This window comes from Oncorhynchus clarkii, chromosome 13 (genome assembly GCF_045791955.1).
Source record: "Oncorhynchus clarkii lewisi isolate Uvic-CL-2024 chromosome 13, UVic_Ocla_1.0, whole genome shotgun sequence".
NCBI lineage: Eukaryota > Metazoa > Chordata > Actinopteri > Salmoniformes > Salmonidae > Oncorhynchus > Oncorhynchus clarkii.
The window spans coordinates 25,418,421-25,434,151 of NC_092159.1; the positions used below are offsets into that span (position 1 = coordinate 25,418,421).

Below are 15,731 nucleotides of genomic sequence, written 5' to 3' on the forward strand. Positions count from 1 at the left end.
TTTATAAAGTACTTGGTAAGATAAAGGTATAACATATAATATCTGTGTTGAACCTGAGAAGTTGAGCTGCAGAAGACAAGTAAACTTACCAACAGTGTAGCAGTGACACCTAGTGGATACAACCCATATAGACCAGAAGCACACGAATATCAAGGCGTGCTAATTAGCAATATATTTCACCTGTTTACGTCCACTTTTGGCAGAAACGGAAAGAAGCACCGCATGAAAAAATTGACAATAGCTGGGACAGTGTGGGAAGTGGACTTGCTTGCCAAATACTGGAAAAAGTAAACACAGCGTGACACTAAAATGCCACGAAATCATTCAAAGTTACTATTTGTACGTGCACTACTAGCCTATGGTTTATTTACTGCGAACTGTCCTGGGTAAATTGATGACTGTCTTCCTTCTATAAGCATTTCCCCTACATTTAGCTCGAGATTGTAGGTACATTTTATCATGTTGACTATAACATTATTGGTTTAATGCTACCGCAACGTTTTTATTGCGTCCTCAGGTAAATAGGAATGACGTTTACAACCCTCCGGGTAAGACAAATATGTATTATGTAGCCTTTCTGCCCTGTACTATGCTATTTGTTGAATTCTTTCAAAATTGTATGTGTGTGAGGATCTGCATGCGTGTGTCTTGTTTAGGCCTATAACTCTGACAACATTGGATTGTCCTCCACACTCTCTGTCCACCTCTTCTCAGATGACCACCGTGGTAATGAGGGCAATGCGGAGCTGCCACCAGGTGATGCCAGCGAGTTCTTCTCCCCAGACTACCTGTGCTCCAACCCACCGTTCTGGTGTAACTGGACCATCCAGGTAGACCCTGGTAAACGTGTGCTCCTCCATCTAGAGGACCTCACCCAGTCAGACGCATGCAGCGGGAAGCTGGACCAGATCCACCTGGACGAGCCCCTGGGGGTCACAGGATCCTGGAGAAGTGTTGGCGTGAGGCCAAGTACAGGTCCCTCTCCAACATCCTCCATGTGGTTCAGCTGATCCACAGGGGCTTCTATGGGTGTTACGAGGCGTTCGTACCGCCAGTCAAGTACAATGCTTATGGTGATACCACCGAAGAAGACAGGAAGTTGATGACTGAACCAAAAGCGTCAGAACTGGAACCCTTTCCCTCTCTGAGAAGTTTCACCAAGTTTCTCCCCCTACGGAGGCCATTTTTTTCTGGTGCGCCCCCACCCCGCCAGCTCAGACCAACCCGGCGATGGTGTTTGACTATTTCGACCAACTCACTTCCTCCTCTGCGTCCAATGAGCTTCCATCGTGGGAAGCAGATGAGCCAATGGTCAGAGAGGGGCCCTTCAAATGTTATCCTTTTCAGAGAGAGGAAGAAGATTGGAACAGAGGAATCTCCGAGGGGACTGAATTAGAGGAAGACTGGGAAGTGGGTAACTTGAGTGGAGATGTGGTGGACAATGAATCCCATCTGCCTTTGACTCCCACTCCCCCCATGGTGTTCACTCGTCAGGGTACATCATGGTCAGGGAGGGGTGCCACACAGACCCACACAGCACACCCTGGAAGTGACCCCTCACACCAGCCCCCTGTCTTGAATCCCAAACCCTCGCCACACACTTCATCTGCTATGCGAAGGAACGTGGATGCCCAAACTACAAATGCCATCCCTCCTACCGAGTCTAACATTGTGTCACACACAACAGATGTGGATGACCAAGGTGAGGTGGCAATAAGGAATTGCTAAAAATGACCATGGGTGAGTCTACAGCATCCAGTGCCACTCATACACCCACTGAGACCCAGGATCCCTTTGACCATCTCCCAGACATGGTTGAACCGTTCTTCGACAGCAGACAATATAGTAGGCAGTCAGCAATTTCATTTGCATCCTTTGTCTGTTTTATGAAAACTGTCTTGAATGTTGACTTTGCAGAGAAAGTCAGAAATCACACCGAAGTACCACACTTACCAGAAGGTGAGTTATTTTTTTATTTAAAATATATACAGTGCCTTGCAAAAGTATTCGGCCCCCTTGAACTTTGCGACCTTTTGCCACATTTCAGGCTTCAAACATAAAGATATAAAACTCTTTTTTTGTGAAGAATCAACAACAAGTGGGACACAATCATGAAGTGGAACGACATTTATTGGATATTTCAAACTTTTTTAACAAATCCAAAACTGAAAAATTGGGTGTGCAAAATTATTCAGCCCCCTTAAGTTAATACTTTGTAGCGCCACCTTTTGCTGCGATTACAGCTGTAAGTCGCTTGGGGTATGTCTCTATCAGTTTTGCACATCGAGAGACTGACATTTTTTCCCATTCCTCTTTGCAAAACAGCTCGAGCTCAGTGAGGTTGGATGGAGAGCATTTGTGAACAGCAGTTTTCAGTTCTTTCCACAGATTCTCGATTGGATTCAGGTCTGGACTTTGACTTGGCCATTCTAACATCTGGATATGTTTATTTTTGAACCATTCCATTGTAGATTTTGCTTTATGTTTTGGATCATTGTCTTGTTGGAAGACAAATCTCCGTCCCAGTCTCAGGTCTTTTGCAGACTCCATCAGGTTTTCTTCCAGAATGGTCCTGTATTTGGCTCCATCCATCTTCCCATCAATTTGAACCATCTTCCCTGTCCCTGCTGAAGAAAAGCAGGCCCAAACCATGATGCTGCCACCACCATGTTTGACAGTGGGGATGGTGTGTTCAGCTGTGTTGCTTTTACGCCAAACATAACGTTTTCTATTGTTGCCAAAAAGTTCAATTTTGGTTTCATCTGACCAGAGCACCTTCTTCCACATGTTTGGTGTGTCTCCCAGGTGGCTTTTGGCAAACTTTAAACGACACTTTTTATGGATATCTTTAAGAAATGGCTTTCTTCTTGCCTCTCTTCCATAAAGGCCAGATTTGTGCAATATACAACTGATTGTTGTCCTATGGACAGAGTCTCCCACCTCAGCTGTAGATCTCTGCAGTTCATCCGGAGTGATCATGGGCCTCTTGGCTGCATCTCTGATCAGTCTTCTCCTTGTATGAGCTGAAAGTTTAGAGGGACGGCCAGGTCTTGGTAGATTTGCAGTGGTCTGATACTCCTTCCATTTCAATATTATCGCTTGCACAGTGCTCCTTGGGATGTTTAAAGCTTGGGACATATTTTTGTATCCAAATCCGGCTTTAAACTTCTTCACAACAGTATCTCGGACCTGCCTGGTGTGTTCCTTGTTCTTCATGATGCTCTCTGCGCTTTTAACGGACCTCTGAGACTATCACAGTGCAGGTGCAGTTTGAAATATCCAATAAATGTCGTTCCACTTCATGATTGTGTCCCACTTGTTGTTGATTCCTCACAAAAAAATACAGTTTTATATCTTTATGTTTGAAGCCTGAAATGTGGCAAAAGGTCGCAAAGTTCAAGGGGGCCGAATACTTTCGCAAGGCACTGTATATTTTTAATATAGTTCAAAGGCTATAACAAAAGTTGCAAGTCACTCACCTTTGTACAATAGTTATAGAGCTGTGAATGAGTATTAAAGGAGATGCCTACTTTCTGTATTTCTCTGACCACCTATTTGAGGTGGCTGTTGAAGTCAACATCCTCGTGGCGCCAGAGGAGAATTGGGACCATCTTGTGAGATCACTGTTGATCTCAGTGAAGTCTCTGGTGAGTTATCTCATGAACAATAGAGCCCCACAGTGGAGGTGTCATAATACCCATAAAACCTAGCAGTCTAAACAAGGAAATGGTTCCAATTTGTTTTTCCACCATTTATTTTTCCCATAGGGGATTTTAGAAACACTTAAAATAAGGGCTGCGTTTCGTGTTCTTACCCTGGTGTGACGTGTTGTTTTTTGGGGGGATAATACATGTGTATACAGTGCCTTCGGAAAGTATTCAGACCCCTTGACTTTTTCCACATTTTGATAAATTATACAGCCTTATTCTAAAATGTAATGTTCTTATCTCATCAATCTACAGACAATACCGCATAATGACTTTCCAAATCATGTCCAATTAATTGAATGTACCACAGGCGGACTCCAATCAAGTTGTAGAAATTCATCAAGGACGATCAATGGAAACATGATGCATCTGAGCTCAATTTCGAGTCTCATAGCAAAAGGGTCTGAATATTATATAAATAAGGCATTTCTGTTGAATTAAAAAACTAGAAAAAATGTTTTCATTTTGTCATTCTGGGGTATTGTGTGTAGACTGCTGAGGATTTTTATTTATTCAATTTTAGACTTTGGCTGTACTATAACAAAATGTGGAAAAAGTCAGGGGATCTGGGTATTTTCCGAGGGTATGTTGATAAAAGTCACCTTTGTCCTAGAGATTTACACTGTTATCAAAAGGTCACGCCAGGGTAAGTCTAATGTCCACTATGGGGAGAATGAATGGTGGGGTAACGAATGGAAACCTTCCCCTGTTTGACAACTAGGCTTTATGGGATTTAGACTGGTATTCTAATAACTTTCTTCATAAATTGATGTTGTCTTAGTGCCATTAAAGTGTTCATACTCCTTGGCTTATTCCACATTTTGTTGTTACAGCCTAAATTGAAAATGGATTTAAATTGACATTTTTCCTCTCCCATCTACACCCAATACCCCATAATGACAAAGTGAAGACATGTTTTTAGAAATGTTTGCTAATTTATTGAAAATGAAATACAAAAATCTCATTGACATAAGTATTCCCACGCCTGAGTCAATACTTTGTAGAAGCACCTTCGGCAGCAATTACAGCTATGAGTCTTTCTGGGTAAGTCGAAGAGCTTTCCACACCTGGACTGTGCAACATTTGCCAATTTAAAAAAATATATTTTCAAAATTCTTCATGCTGTCAAATTGGTTGTTGATCAATACTAGACTACAATTTTCAGGTCTTGCCATAGATTTTCAAGTAGATTTTAAGTCAACTGTAACTCGGCCACTCAGGAACATTCCCCGTCTTTTTAGTAAACAATTCCGGTGTAGATTTGGCCTTGTGTTTTAGGTTATTGTCCTGCTGAAAGGTGAATTCCTCTCCCAGTGTCTGGAAAAGACTGAACTGGGTTCTCCTCTTGGATTTAGCTTTTTTTTATCCTGGAAAAACTCCCCTTAACGATAACAAGTGTTCTTTTAACATTATGCAGCCACCCCTATGCTTGAAAATCTGGAGAGTGGTACTTGGTACTGTGTTGTTGAATTTGCCCCAAACACAACAGTGTATACAGGACAAAAATTGCTTCTTCAAAATTGCAGTATTACTTTAGTGCCTTGTTGCAAATAGGATGTATGTTTTGGAATCTTTTTTTATTCTGTACAGGCTTCCTTTTCACTCTGTCAGTTAGTATTGCAGAGTAACGATACTGAACAAAAATATAAATGCAACATGTAAGGTGTTGGTCCCATGTTTCACAAGCTGAAATAAAAGATCCCAGAAATGTTCCATACAAAAATCTTTAATCTCAAATGTTGTGCACAAATTTGTTTACATCCCTGTTAGTGAGCATTTCTCCTTTGCCAAGATAATCCAGCCAACTGACATCTGTGGCGTCTCAAGAAACCGATTAAAAAGCATGCTCGTTACATAGGTGCACCTTGTGCTGGGGGACAATAAAAGGACAATAATATGTGCAGTTGTCATACAGCACAATGTCACAGGTCTCATGTCTTGAGCCAGAGTGCAATTGGTATGCTGACTGCAGGAATGTCCACCAGACCTATTTCCAGGGAATTTAATGTTAATTTCTCTACCATAAGCTTCCTCCAAGTTGTTTTAGAGAATTTGGCAGTACGCCCAACAGGCCTCACAACTGCAGACCATGTCTAACCACGCCAGCTCAGCACCTCCACATCCAGCTTCTTCACCTGCGGGATTGTCTGAGACCAGCCATCTGGACAGCGGATGAAACTGTGGGTTTGTACAACCAAAGTTTCTGACCGTTTGTGCAGTTATTTATCTCAGGGAAGCTCAGTTGCGTGCTCGTTTCCTCACCAGGGTCTTGACCTGACTGACGTTTGGTGTCATAACCGGATTCAGTAGGTAAATGCTAACCTTCAATGGCCACTGGCACGCTGAAGAAGTGTGCTCTTCACAGATTAATCTTAGTTTCAACTGTACTGGGCAGATGTCCGACAGCGCATATGGCGTTGTGTGGGTGAGCGGTTTGCTGATGTCAATGTGAACAGAGTGCCCCATTGTGGGGTTATGGTATTGTCAGGCTTAAGCTACGGACAAAAAACACAATTGCTTTTTATCAATGGCAATTTGAATGCACTGAGATACCGTGATGAGATTTTGATGCCCATTGTCATGCCATTCATCCGCCGCCATCGCCTCATGTTTCAGCATGATAATGCACTGCCCCATGTTACAAGTATCTGTACACAATTCCTGGAAGCTGAACATGCCCCAGGTCTTCCATGACCTGCATACTCACCAGACATGTCACCCTTTGAGCATGTTTGGGATGCTCTGGATCGACGTATGATGGCGTGTTCCAGTTCCCCTAGCGACTTCGCACAGCCATTTGAAGAGGAGTGGGACACATTCTACAGGCCACAATCAACAGCCTGGTCAACTCTATGTGAAGGAGATGGTGCGCTGCATGAGGCAAATGGTGGTCACACCAGATACTGACTGGTTTTCTGATCCACTCCCATACCTTTTCTTTTTAAGATATCTGTGACCAACAGATGCATATCTGTGTTCCCGGGTCATGTTAAATCCATATAGTAGGGCCTAATAAATTTATTTAAATTGACTTATTTCCATATGAACTGTAACACAGTAAAATCCTTTGAACTTGTTGCGTTTTATATTTTTGGTCGATGTACAGTGATTCCTCCTCAGTATCCTCCTTTCACAGCTATTAAACTGTTTTAAAGTCACCATTGGTCTCATGGTGAAATCCCTGAGGGGTTTCCTTCCCCTCCGGCAATTGAGTTAGGAAGGACGCCTGTGTCTTTGTAGTGACTGGGTGTATTGCTACACCATCCAAAGTGTAATTAGTAACTTCACCATGCTCAAAGCGCAGTGGCAGATTTAGGTTTCGGCGACATGGAAAGCTGCCCGTGTTGGCACCAACAACAACAAAAAGAAAAATCTAAATGGTGACATTTGCGCAATCTGTTTTCTATCTCTCATTTGCACGTCACGTCAATGATATGTCACCGTGTGGGACTGTGTCAATTATCCTTGTCAGAGTGGGCGCCCTGATTCTAGTTTGTGAGCTAGGCAGGTTACTGCCTGGGAAGGTCTCCCACTCAGATGTACGAGATGGGTGGGGGTAGGTTGACCTCAGGTCTTCCCACTGGAAGCCCGAGGGAGCGGGGGAATCTATCAAATAGAGGTGCAATAGTGTGATCATCAGGTTCTCTTCTTTATAAGTGTTATTCTATCTGTGTGATAGGATTTGTGCAACTTTAGTTTTGTGTTAACAATAGGGTAATAGTGTAATTATTCGATTTTCTTTATTTGTATTTATATATTTTGTTTTTGTCTTTATCTACTTTTGATATTTGAGTCTTATTTTGTATATATTTTAATATAGTTTTAAATGTTATGATTATTTGTGATGTTCCAAATGTCAGAATAAAAATTAGTTGCAGAATGTTTTTTTTGGGGGGGGGGGGGGGGTGGAGGAACCATTTGCGTGGACACCAAGGCCGCTGGTATGGACCGCCACAATAAGTCAACGATTACGGTAGATCAGCATAGTCCTGAGTAGCAGCACTGTAACACTGGTACCTCGTAGAATTATTGTTCTCTGAAGTTTAAGGAAAACATTAGTATGACATTGGTTAGTTCAAAATCAGTGGCACGGAAGTTGACAAGTTAGACCACCACCCTAACATTCCTGATTTTTTTTAGGTAACCCTAACAGAATGTTAAACATAAAGTTGCATGGTTATGAAGGTGACTTTGCACTAAGTCAATTGTGTACATCTAATCCTTGCCTAACCTTTGACCTTAGGCTGTACTTCGGAACAGTCCAGCGGGATGATCAAAGGCATCTACGTGGTGTGCTTCCTGTTCAGCTTCCTCATCCTGCTGCTCCTCTGTACCGTGGGCGTGCTGTACCACCGCCACCACTGGGGGGCCTTCCTGGTCCACTGTCGGCGCAGCAGCCTCGGGAGCATCCCCCCTCCTGACTGCAAAAACCGTTCCAGCCGCACCAACTCGGAGTTGCCCCCACCCGTACGGCGCCCTAAGGAGGGCTGGGCTCGCCCTAAGGACTGCTGCCCCTCGATGGACCTGCCCTTGCTGCGCTTCAGCCCCCTGCTGCCTCTTGATGGGTACATGGAGCCAGGGGAGGGTGTCAAGCTTTGAGGAGAAGATTGCTTTGTGGTTGTCCTGAATGTGCAATGAAAACATTGACTCTATTCTGGGCAGGTTGACTTCACTGTTTAATGAGTTCATTCTTTGCCTTTCCTCTCATTATGAAATAACTTGTTACTGTAGTATGACATTATCTTTGTGTGTAGTTTGGATGTGCTATATGATGTATGTTTTTGATCATTGTTTCTAGTATATTTCAGTAATTGTCATTTTCCATGATTGGGAAGATTGTCTATGCTCTCCACACAAGGGGATTCATTGCATCTTTCCTCCCAAAACAGCTTCACATCGATTAAATAAATGTTAACTTGGCTCTAAATTCCTTTTAATCTTTTTTATATTGAAATGCGAAAGTACAATTTCTGTGACAAAGTAGGCTACTTTGTTTCACATGCAGCAGTTGGACTACAGGCATACTGCTGTTTAGCATTAAGGCTCAAAATTAACTTCATTTCTTTACTGGTGAGGGGACCAGGCTACAGAAAGCAGACCAGAATAAATAAATAACCCATGTCGTAGCGCACCTGTGCACTATTACGCCATGTCGTGCTTTTCCCAGAAGGTGGCAGCGGCGTGATAGGAAGTGTCGGTGGGAGAGAAAAAAACTCAGTTTGCGACTGTGTTAAGTACAAAGTTTGTTTTCCCTCTGTGGTTCTTAAACATGTTTTCAAAAACAAGGGTATTCTGAAAACGTAAAACGAATACAGGAGCAAAGGCAAGCAAGCCCCCACCGTCGGAGAATAGACGAGGAAACCGTAAGAAGGAGCCATTGTGCCTCTGAAAGATGCTGAAATTCTACACGCCCGCCCACCTAATCTCAGAAATGTTAATCCCCAGTCTCTGTAGGGGGGGGGGGGGAAATGTAGTGGTAGATTGTATTTTTGTCGTTTTTAAATGGCACGGTGTCGAACTGTACCCTTTCATTTGTTACACTGCCAAAATGCTATGCAAGGAAATTGCATAATGATAAAGGTCGCTGACTGAATTTCATTAGGCTATAGATTTACCTGCTCTGTTCAGAGGCCTAACCAGGTAAACGAGCCAAATTATTCATATTTCAGAAATGACATAGCATACTGCCTGTAGGGGTATTTCAAATTGTGTAGCTAGGCCTACTAAAATTCCTTGCATGATTCACCAATGTCCAGAGTAAAAAATAAAAGAGGTTTACCTTTCACTCAAAAGTGCTTTGATTCTAATTGGAGTGTAAAAGCAATGCCACATGCCTGGCTGAGAAGTTTGACATCCTCCTTTACTCATGATATCACTGCCCTAATAAAGACAAACCAATTACTACAATATGGCTGATAAGAGAAAAGTGCTCTTTTGAAGGAAACAAATCCCATATGCATTTGAATGGTAGAGAAGCTAACTCAAGTTACGGGTGGGCAGACAGGTCCCTATCTGAATGGTTGCTATTGGATGAGGAGCAGAGTTTGTATCTTATGCAGGCGGGAAGTACGTTTAACAGGCTAATCTTTGGCCGGCCAGGCGGGGTGGGGAGACCGGGTGGTCCACCTAGTCCAAACCACATTAATAGGCTTACACCACCTAATCCAAGGCAGTGTGCTGTCACATGGGTAGTCTGCTGACCTGACTTCATTTTATTGCAGGGCACTTTGCTCTTCAGCCCCTTTTGTGCTCAAACCCGCTCAAACCCTGTGCTCTTTTCAGGAGTAAATGTCCCTTTTTAAAATTCCCGGTCCTTCTCCTTCATGTCCGTGTTCAAGGGCTGGACATGAAATGAGACTGTCACTGTGATGTGTAGACTAGACTTACCGCCGCAGTAGTCCTCCAGCCCCGAGGCAGTACAATTTGAACAAACTGCTTCGAGCCGTTCCATCAGAATCTCAGTCTCTTTCTTTAGGGGCTATGACACATCGACAGTTATGCACAGCCTAACAGCTAGCCTAAATGTACACTAGTAGGCTATACATGATAACATTTTGGTTGGAATGGGTTTCAAGCTTGATAATGGATATGGGGGCCTCATCTGAGCCTTTGATCCAACATATTGTGTGTGTGTGTGTGTACTTCCTGTGTGTGTTTTAGTGTTGTCTGTGGTGGTCTGGTAGGTGGGGGACAGACAGATCACTCCTCCAGATGTGCTCTCAGCATCTGCTCTTCCACTGCTGCCTCCCTCCCTCGCCCCACGCTGGTCCTCCCCCTGTGAATCAGATGCCAGGGCCCCTGAACCTGGGCCTTCTTTGTTGCTGCTCTGAATGCATCTCATGTCCGCTAGGTAGAATTGGCAAGGACAGCGGGCTCTGGGCAGCGATCCACAGGGCAGTAGGAAGAGGTGACGCCTCCGGCCGCTCACAGTGGGCCCTCTGGCGGAGCCGGGGGTCGAGGAGGTCACCCCTCCCTGTGGTTGGCCTGGCCTGGTCCCCCCCTGCCGTCCACCGAGTCACGCTGAGCTCACCTGTCTGCCAGGCAGCGTCATCTGGCCATAATCCCCCCCCCCCATCCTCTCCATCCCCCCACCTTCCTCTGCTCAGATGCATTGTAACAGTGGGTGTGAGACTGTTCTGTTAAGAATGGGGGAGTGACCATCTCGTCTCTATGCGGTGGTTGTACTCAGGTATGTATTTTCTGTTGCTTGGCTTTAAGTGGTTCTGGCTGCTCTGAGGTGTTCCACGAAATGGTATTAAGAGGTCTCAGATATTACATGCATTCACCCATGAGCTTGACCCTCAGGGGGCACCAACAGAAGGGTTTGTATGATATGACTGTGATGATATCTGCAGTGGTATGTTTTACGGACCTAGACTACGGTATATAGTAGGGGTGCTTCTACACCTGCATTGCTTGCTGTTTGGGGTTTTAGGCTGGGTTTCTGTACAGCACTTTGAGATATCAGCTAATGTAAGAAGGGCTATATAAATACATTTGATTTGATTTGGGTGTACGCTTAATGGAAACACCTGTGTATTGTAGTACTGGTTACGATTTGGGCCAACGTTGCGGTGCTATGTTTCTGTCCGATGCTCACTGGTATCTGTATGGCTGAATGTCAGGGCCATTACTCTTAACGGTAGCCATGGGAGACTCCAACTGGGAGCCATGTGATTACCTACACTACCATTCTAAAGTTTGGAGTCACTTAGAAATGTCCTTGTTTTTGAAAGAAAAGCACATTTTTTGTCCATTAAAATAACATCAAATTGTTAAGAAATACAGTGTAGACATTGTTAACGTTGTAAATGACTATTGTAGCTGGAAACGGCTGATTTTTTTATGGAATATCTACATAGGCGTACAGAGGCCCATTATCAGCAACCATCACTCCTGTGTTCCAATGGCACGTTGTGTTAGCTATTCCAAGTTTATCATTTTAAAGGGCTAATTGATCAATAGAAAACCATTGTTAGCACAGCTGAAAACTGTTGTTCTGATTAAAGAAGCACTAAAACTGGTCTTCTTTAGACTAGTTGAGTATCTGAAGCATCAGCATTTGTGGGTTCGATTACAATCTCAAAATGGTCAGAAACAAATAACTTTTTTCTGAAACTCGTCAGTCTATTCTTGTTCTGCGAAATGAAGGCTATTCCATGTGAGAAATTGACAAGAAACTGAAGATCTAATACAACGCTGTGTACTACTCCCTTCACAGAACAGCACAAACTGTCTCTAACCAGAATAGAAAGAGGAGTGGGAGGCCCCGGTGCACAACTGAGCAAGAGGACAAGTACTTTAGAGTGTCTAGTTTGAGACGCCTCACAACGGACGCCTCACAAGTCCTCAACTGGCAGCTTCATTAAATAGTACCCGCAAAACACCAGTCTCAATGTCAACACTGAAGAGGCGACTCCGGGATGCTTGCCTTCTAGGCAGAGTTCCTCTGTCCAGGGTCTGTGTTCTTTTGCCCATCTTAATCTTTATTTTTATTGGCCAGTCTGAGATATGGATTTTTCTTTGCAACTCTGCCTAGAAGGCCAGTGTCCCGGAGTCGCCTCTTCATTGTTGACGTTGAGACTGGTGCTACCTGCCCAAATGCATACTGTCAATTGTAAAGTTTGGTGGAGGATTTGATGACATTATTCAATGACATTATAGACAACTCTGTGCTTCCAACTTTGTGGCAACAGTTTGGGGAAGGCCCTTTCCTGTTTCAGCATGACAATGCCCCTGTGCACATGACAATGCCCCTTGACGGAGATCAAGTGGACCCCAGTTTCATTCAAAGCGTTTTAGCAATCAAGAAAAAACGTAATAGTATTTTTGGTGTGTGGTAGTGCAGTGGTTTGTCATTGGCATTCCACATTCGGATGTTTTATTACCAAATAGGCCTACTACTGTACAGATTCAATGGGAATAAGATTCTGGTCAACAGATGCAGCAATGTAGTGCAGGGATCTGTAAGGCTAATGACACTCTGGTGCAAGTCTAATCCAGAATATGAATCATTAACTGCCAGACAGAGCATACAGTTGTCATTATTTCATATTTCATATTTTAAAGCACATTTATGTGTGAAGTGGGATTTATGTATCTTTATAATTAGACTAAACTTTCAATTTTAAGTTGAAGACTTGGTATTATACCTCCTAGCTAGTGATATTCCATTCAAGGTGTGGTCTTAGTGATTTGGAGGCTCCAGGCAGGGGCCAGTCTGAATGTGCCATGAGCACAACCAGTCATGATGTTTTCATCTGATTGTCAAACACATCACTTAAAAAGGAGGTTACCTTCGCACATTCATCCAAAATAGTTCCAGCATCCGAACAGTGCACCTGCCAACTTTCCTTCAATTCGCAAGAGGCTGAAAATATCTCGCTGGACAAATCATCTGAGCGAGTGAAACAGAGCCACTGTCATACTATATGTTGTCCATATACTGTATCTGATGCATATATCTGATACTGTCTGGCCAAAAAGAGTTTGACATGCCACTATTTTTAGCCAGACAGCGTCGGATACATGGGATACACATATACGTCCTCTCAATGACGATGGCAGTATTATCTGCAGCACCTGTGTTTTTTACTAAAGAAAAGTGTTAACTTTAAAACATTTCTGTTGAAATGAAATCTTCTTTTCCTTTTCTCTGCCCCGCTCTGACCAGCACCTCATTGCTGCAGCTTAATAGCAATGAAAGTCACGTTTGCAATCGTATCGCGTGAAACAGTGAATGGGAACTCTGTCGCGGTGGAATAGTCCATTATTATTATTATTATTATTATTAATGACACATATTTCTACTATTATGAGAAAAACTTGGATTATATTAATATTGTTATGAAATGTATGTATATTATTTATGGAAATAAATGTATTGATCTATTATTAATTATTATCCAACTGTATGGATTAATTTACTTTTTGGTGGGCCTTTTTTGTCGACAATGGGGTCTCATTAACCTGGTTACAGTGGCCAGAAACCCCCCCCCCCCCCCCCCCTCCCGACCCCATTTCCTTGATTCCACTGGTTAGCCTACTTGTATACGTTCAGGGAAAGCTTTGTTTAACTGTTAAGTCATACAGTACTCCTCTGTGAAGGATTTGTTTTACTGTTGAGCCAGATACGGTACTCCTCTGTGAAGGATTTGTTTTACTGTTGAGCCAGATACGGTACTCCTCTGTGAAGGATTTGTTTTACTGTTGAGCCAGATACGGTACTCCTCTGTGAAGGATTTGTTTTACTGTTGAGCCAGATACGGTACTCCTCTGTGAAGGATTTGTTTTACTGTTGAGCCAGATACGGTACTCCTCTGTAAAGGATTTGTTTTACTGTTGAGCCAGATACGGTACTCCTCTGTAAAGGATTTGTTTTACTGTTGAGCCAGATACGGTACTCCTCTGTGAAGGATTTGTTTTACTGTTGAGCCAGATACGGTACTCCTCTGTGAAGGATTTGTTTTACTGTTGAGCCAGATACGGTACTCCTCTGTGAAGGATTTGTTTTACTGTTGAGCCAGATACGGTACTCCTCTGTGAAGGATTTGTTTTACTGTTGAGCCAGATACAGTACTCCTCTGTGAAGGATTTGTTTTACTGTTGAGCCAGATACGGTACTCCTCTGTGAAGGATTTGTTTTACTGTTGAGCCAGATACGGTACTCCTCTGTGAAGGATTTGTTTTACTGTTGAGCCAGATACGGTACTCCTCTGTGAAGGATTTGTTTTACTGTTGAGCCAGATACAGTACTCCTCTGTGAAGGATTTGTTTTACTGTTGAGTCAGATACAGTACTCCTCTGTGAAGGATTTGTTTTACTGTTGAGCCAGATACGGTACTCCTCTGTGAAGGTTTTTTTTTTTACTGTTGAGCCAGATACGGTACTCCTCTGTGAAGGATTTGTTTTACTGTTGAGCCAGATACGGTACTCCTCTGTGAAGGATTTGTTTTACTGTTGAGCCAGATACGGTACTCCTCTGTAAAGGATTTGTTTTACTGTTGAGCCAGATACGGTACTCCTCTGTGAAGGATTTGTTTTACTGTTGAGCCAGATACGGTACTCCTCGGTGAAGGATTTGTTTTACTGTTGAGCCAGATACGGTACTCCTCTGTGAAGGATTTGTTTTACTGTTGAGCCAGATACGGTACTCCTCTGTGAAGGATTTGTTTTACTGTTGAGCCAGATACGGTACTCCTCTGTGAAGGATTTGTTTTACTGTTGAGCCAGATACGGTACTCCTCTGTGAAGGATTTGTTTTACTGTTGAGCCAGATACGGTACTCCTCTGTGAAGGATTTGTTTTACTGTTGAGTCAGATACAGTACTCCTCTGTGAAGGATTTGTTTTACTGTTGAGCCAGATACGGTACTCCTCTGTGAAGGATTTGTTTTACTGTTGAGCCAGATACGGTACTCCTCTGTGAAGGATTTGTTTTACTGTTGAGCCAGATACAGTACTCCGCTGTGAAGGCTTTGTTTTACTGTTGAGCCAGATAAAGTACTCCTCTGTGATGTTGTCTTTTTCAGTCTGGGTGACTCCCTCACAGTGAGTCAGTTAGATGCCATGTACGGACGGGGTTAGATGGAACACTACGTGCCTCTCACCGTTCTCTGTCGGGGTCTGACGCCTGCCTTTGTTCTCTGGGCCACAGTGACAGTGGACTTCTGCAGCTCTCTGTTTGTGGTGGAGCCAGTGGTCTGCTCCGTTAGGTGCACAAGGGAGCCACAAAGTTGGAGTGACTTTACCCGTCCCGTGTGTCAAGAGACTAGTTAATGAACCTTTGCTTACACTGCAGCTGCAAGCCTCGGCTTGGGTGGTCAACATGTCTGCCCTCTAATGCCCACATTGCTGTTTCATCATGGATTATCATTTAAAATAAATATACCATAGTAGGGCAATGTTCAGCCATCTTGTCAAAGCAGAACCTGCCCCCCAGCAACAGTTATTTGGGGATTTTGCAGTTGTATTAATTTTGAGCACAGGTATCGATCCCACCATTGCTACTGATCCATAGCCTGTC

At 43.4% G+C, this 15,731-nt stretch overlaps 1 protein-coding gene across 2 annotated transcripts; it reads left to right on the plus strand.

Moving 5' to 3' along the window:
* The first annotated feature begins 1,402 nt into the window (after positions 1–1,402).
* LOC139423856 (uncharacterized) lies at positions 1,403–8,624 on the plus strand. 2 transcript variants are annotated; one of them, XM_071175497.1, is made up of 5 exons: positions 1,403–1,845; positions 1,918–1,958; positions 3,546–3,647; positions 5,735–5,891; positions 7,951–8,624. In XM_071175497.1, the coding sequence occupies exons 1-5, from the start codon at positions 1,731–1,733 to the stop codon at positions 8,304–8,306; spliced, it is 771 nt and encodes a 256-aa protein (XP_071031598.1). In that variant the 5' UTR covers positions 1,403–1,730; the 3' UTR covers positions 8,307–8,624. The 2 variants fall into 2 exon arrangements, with proteins under 2 accessions (XP_071031598.1, XP_071031599.1); XM_071175498.1 differs by having other exon boundaries at positions 1,403–1,740.
* Positions 8,625–15,731: the final 7,107 nt, after the last annotated feature.

Coding starts and splice junctions, on each gene's coding strand:
- LOC139423856 (XM_071175497.1), top strand. CDS start 1,731: ATGACCATGGGTGAGTCTACAGCATCCAGTGCCACTCATACACCCACT. Junction 3,648..5,734: donor TGATCTCAGTGAAGTCTCTG/GTGAGTTATCTC, acceptor CTCTACCATAAG/CTTCCTCCAAGTTGTTTTAG. Junction 5,892..7,950: donor GACAGCGGATGAAACTGTGG/GTTTGTACAACC, acceptor CTTTGACCTTAG/GCTGTACTTCGGAACAGTCC.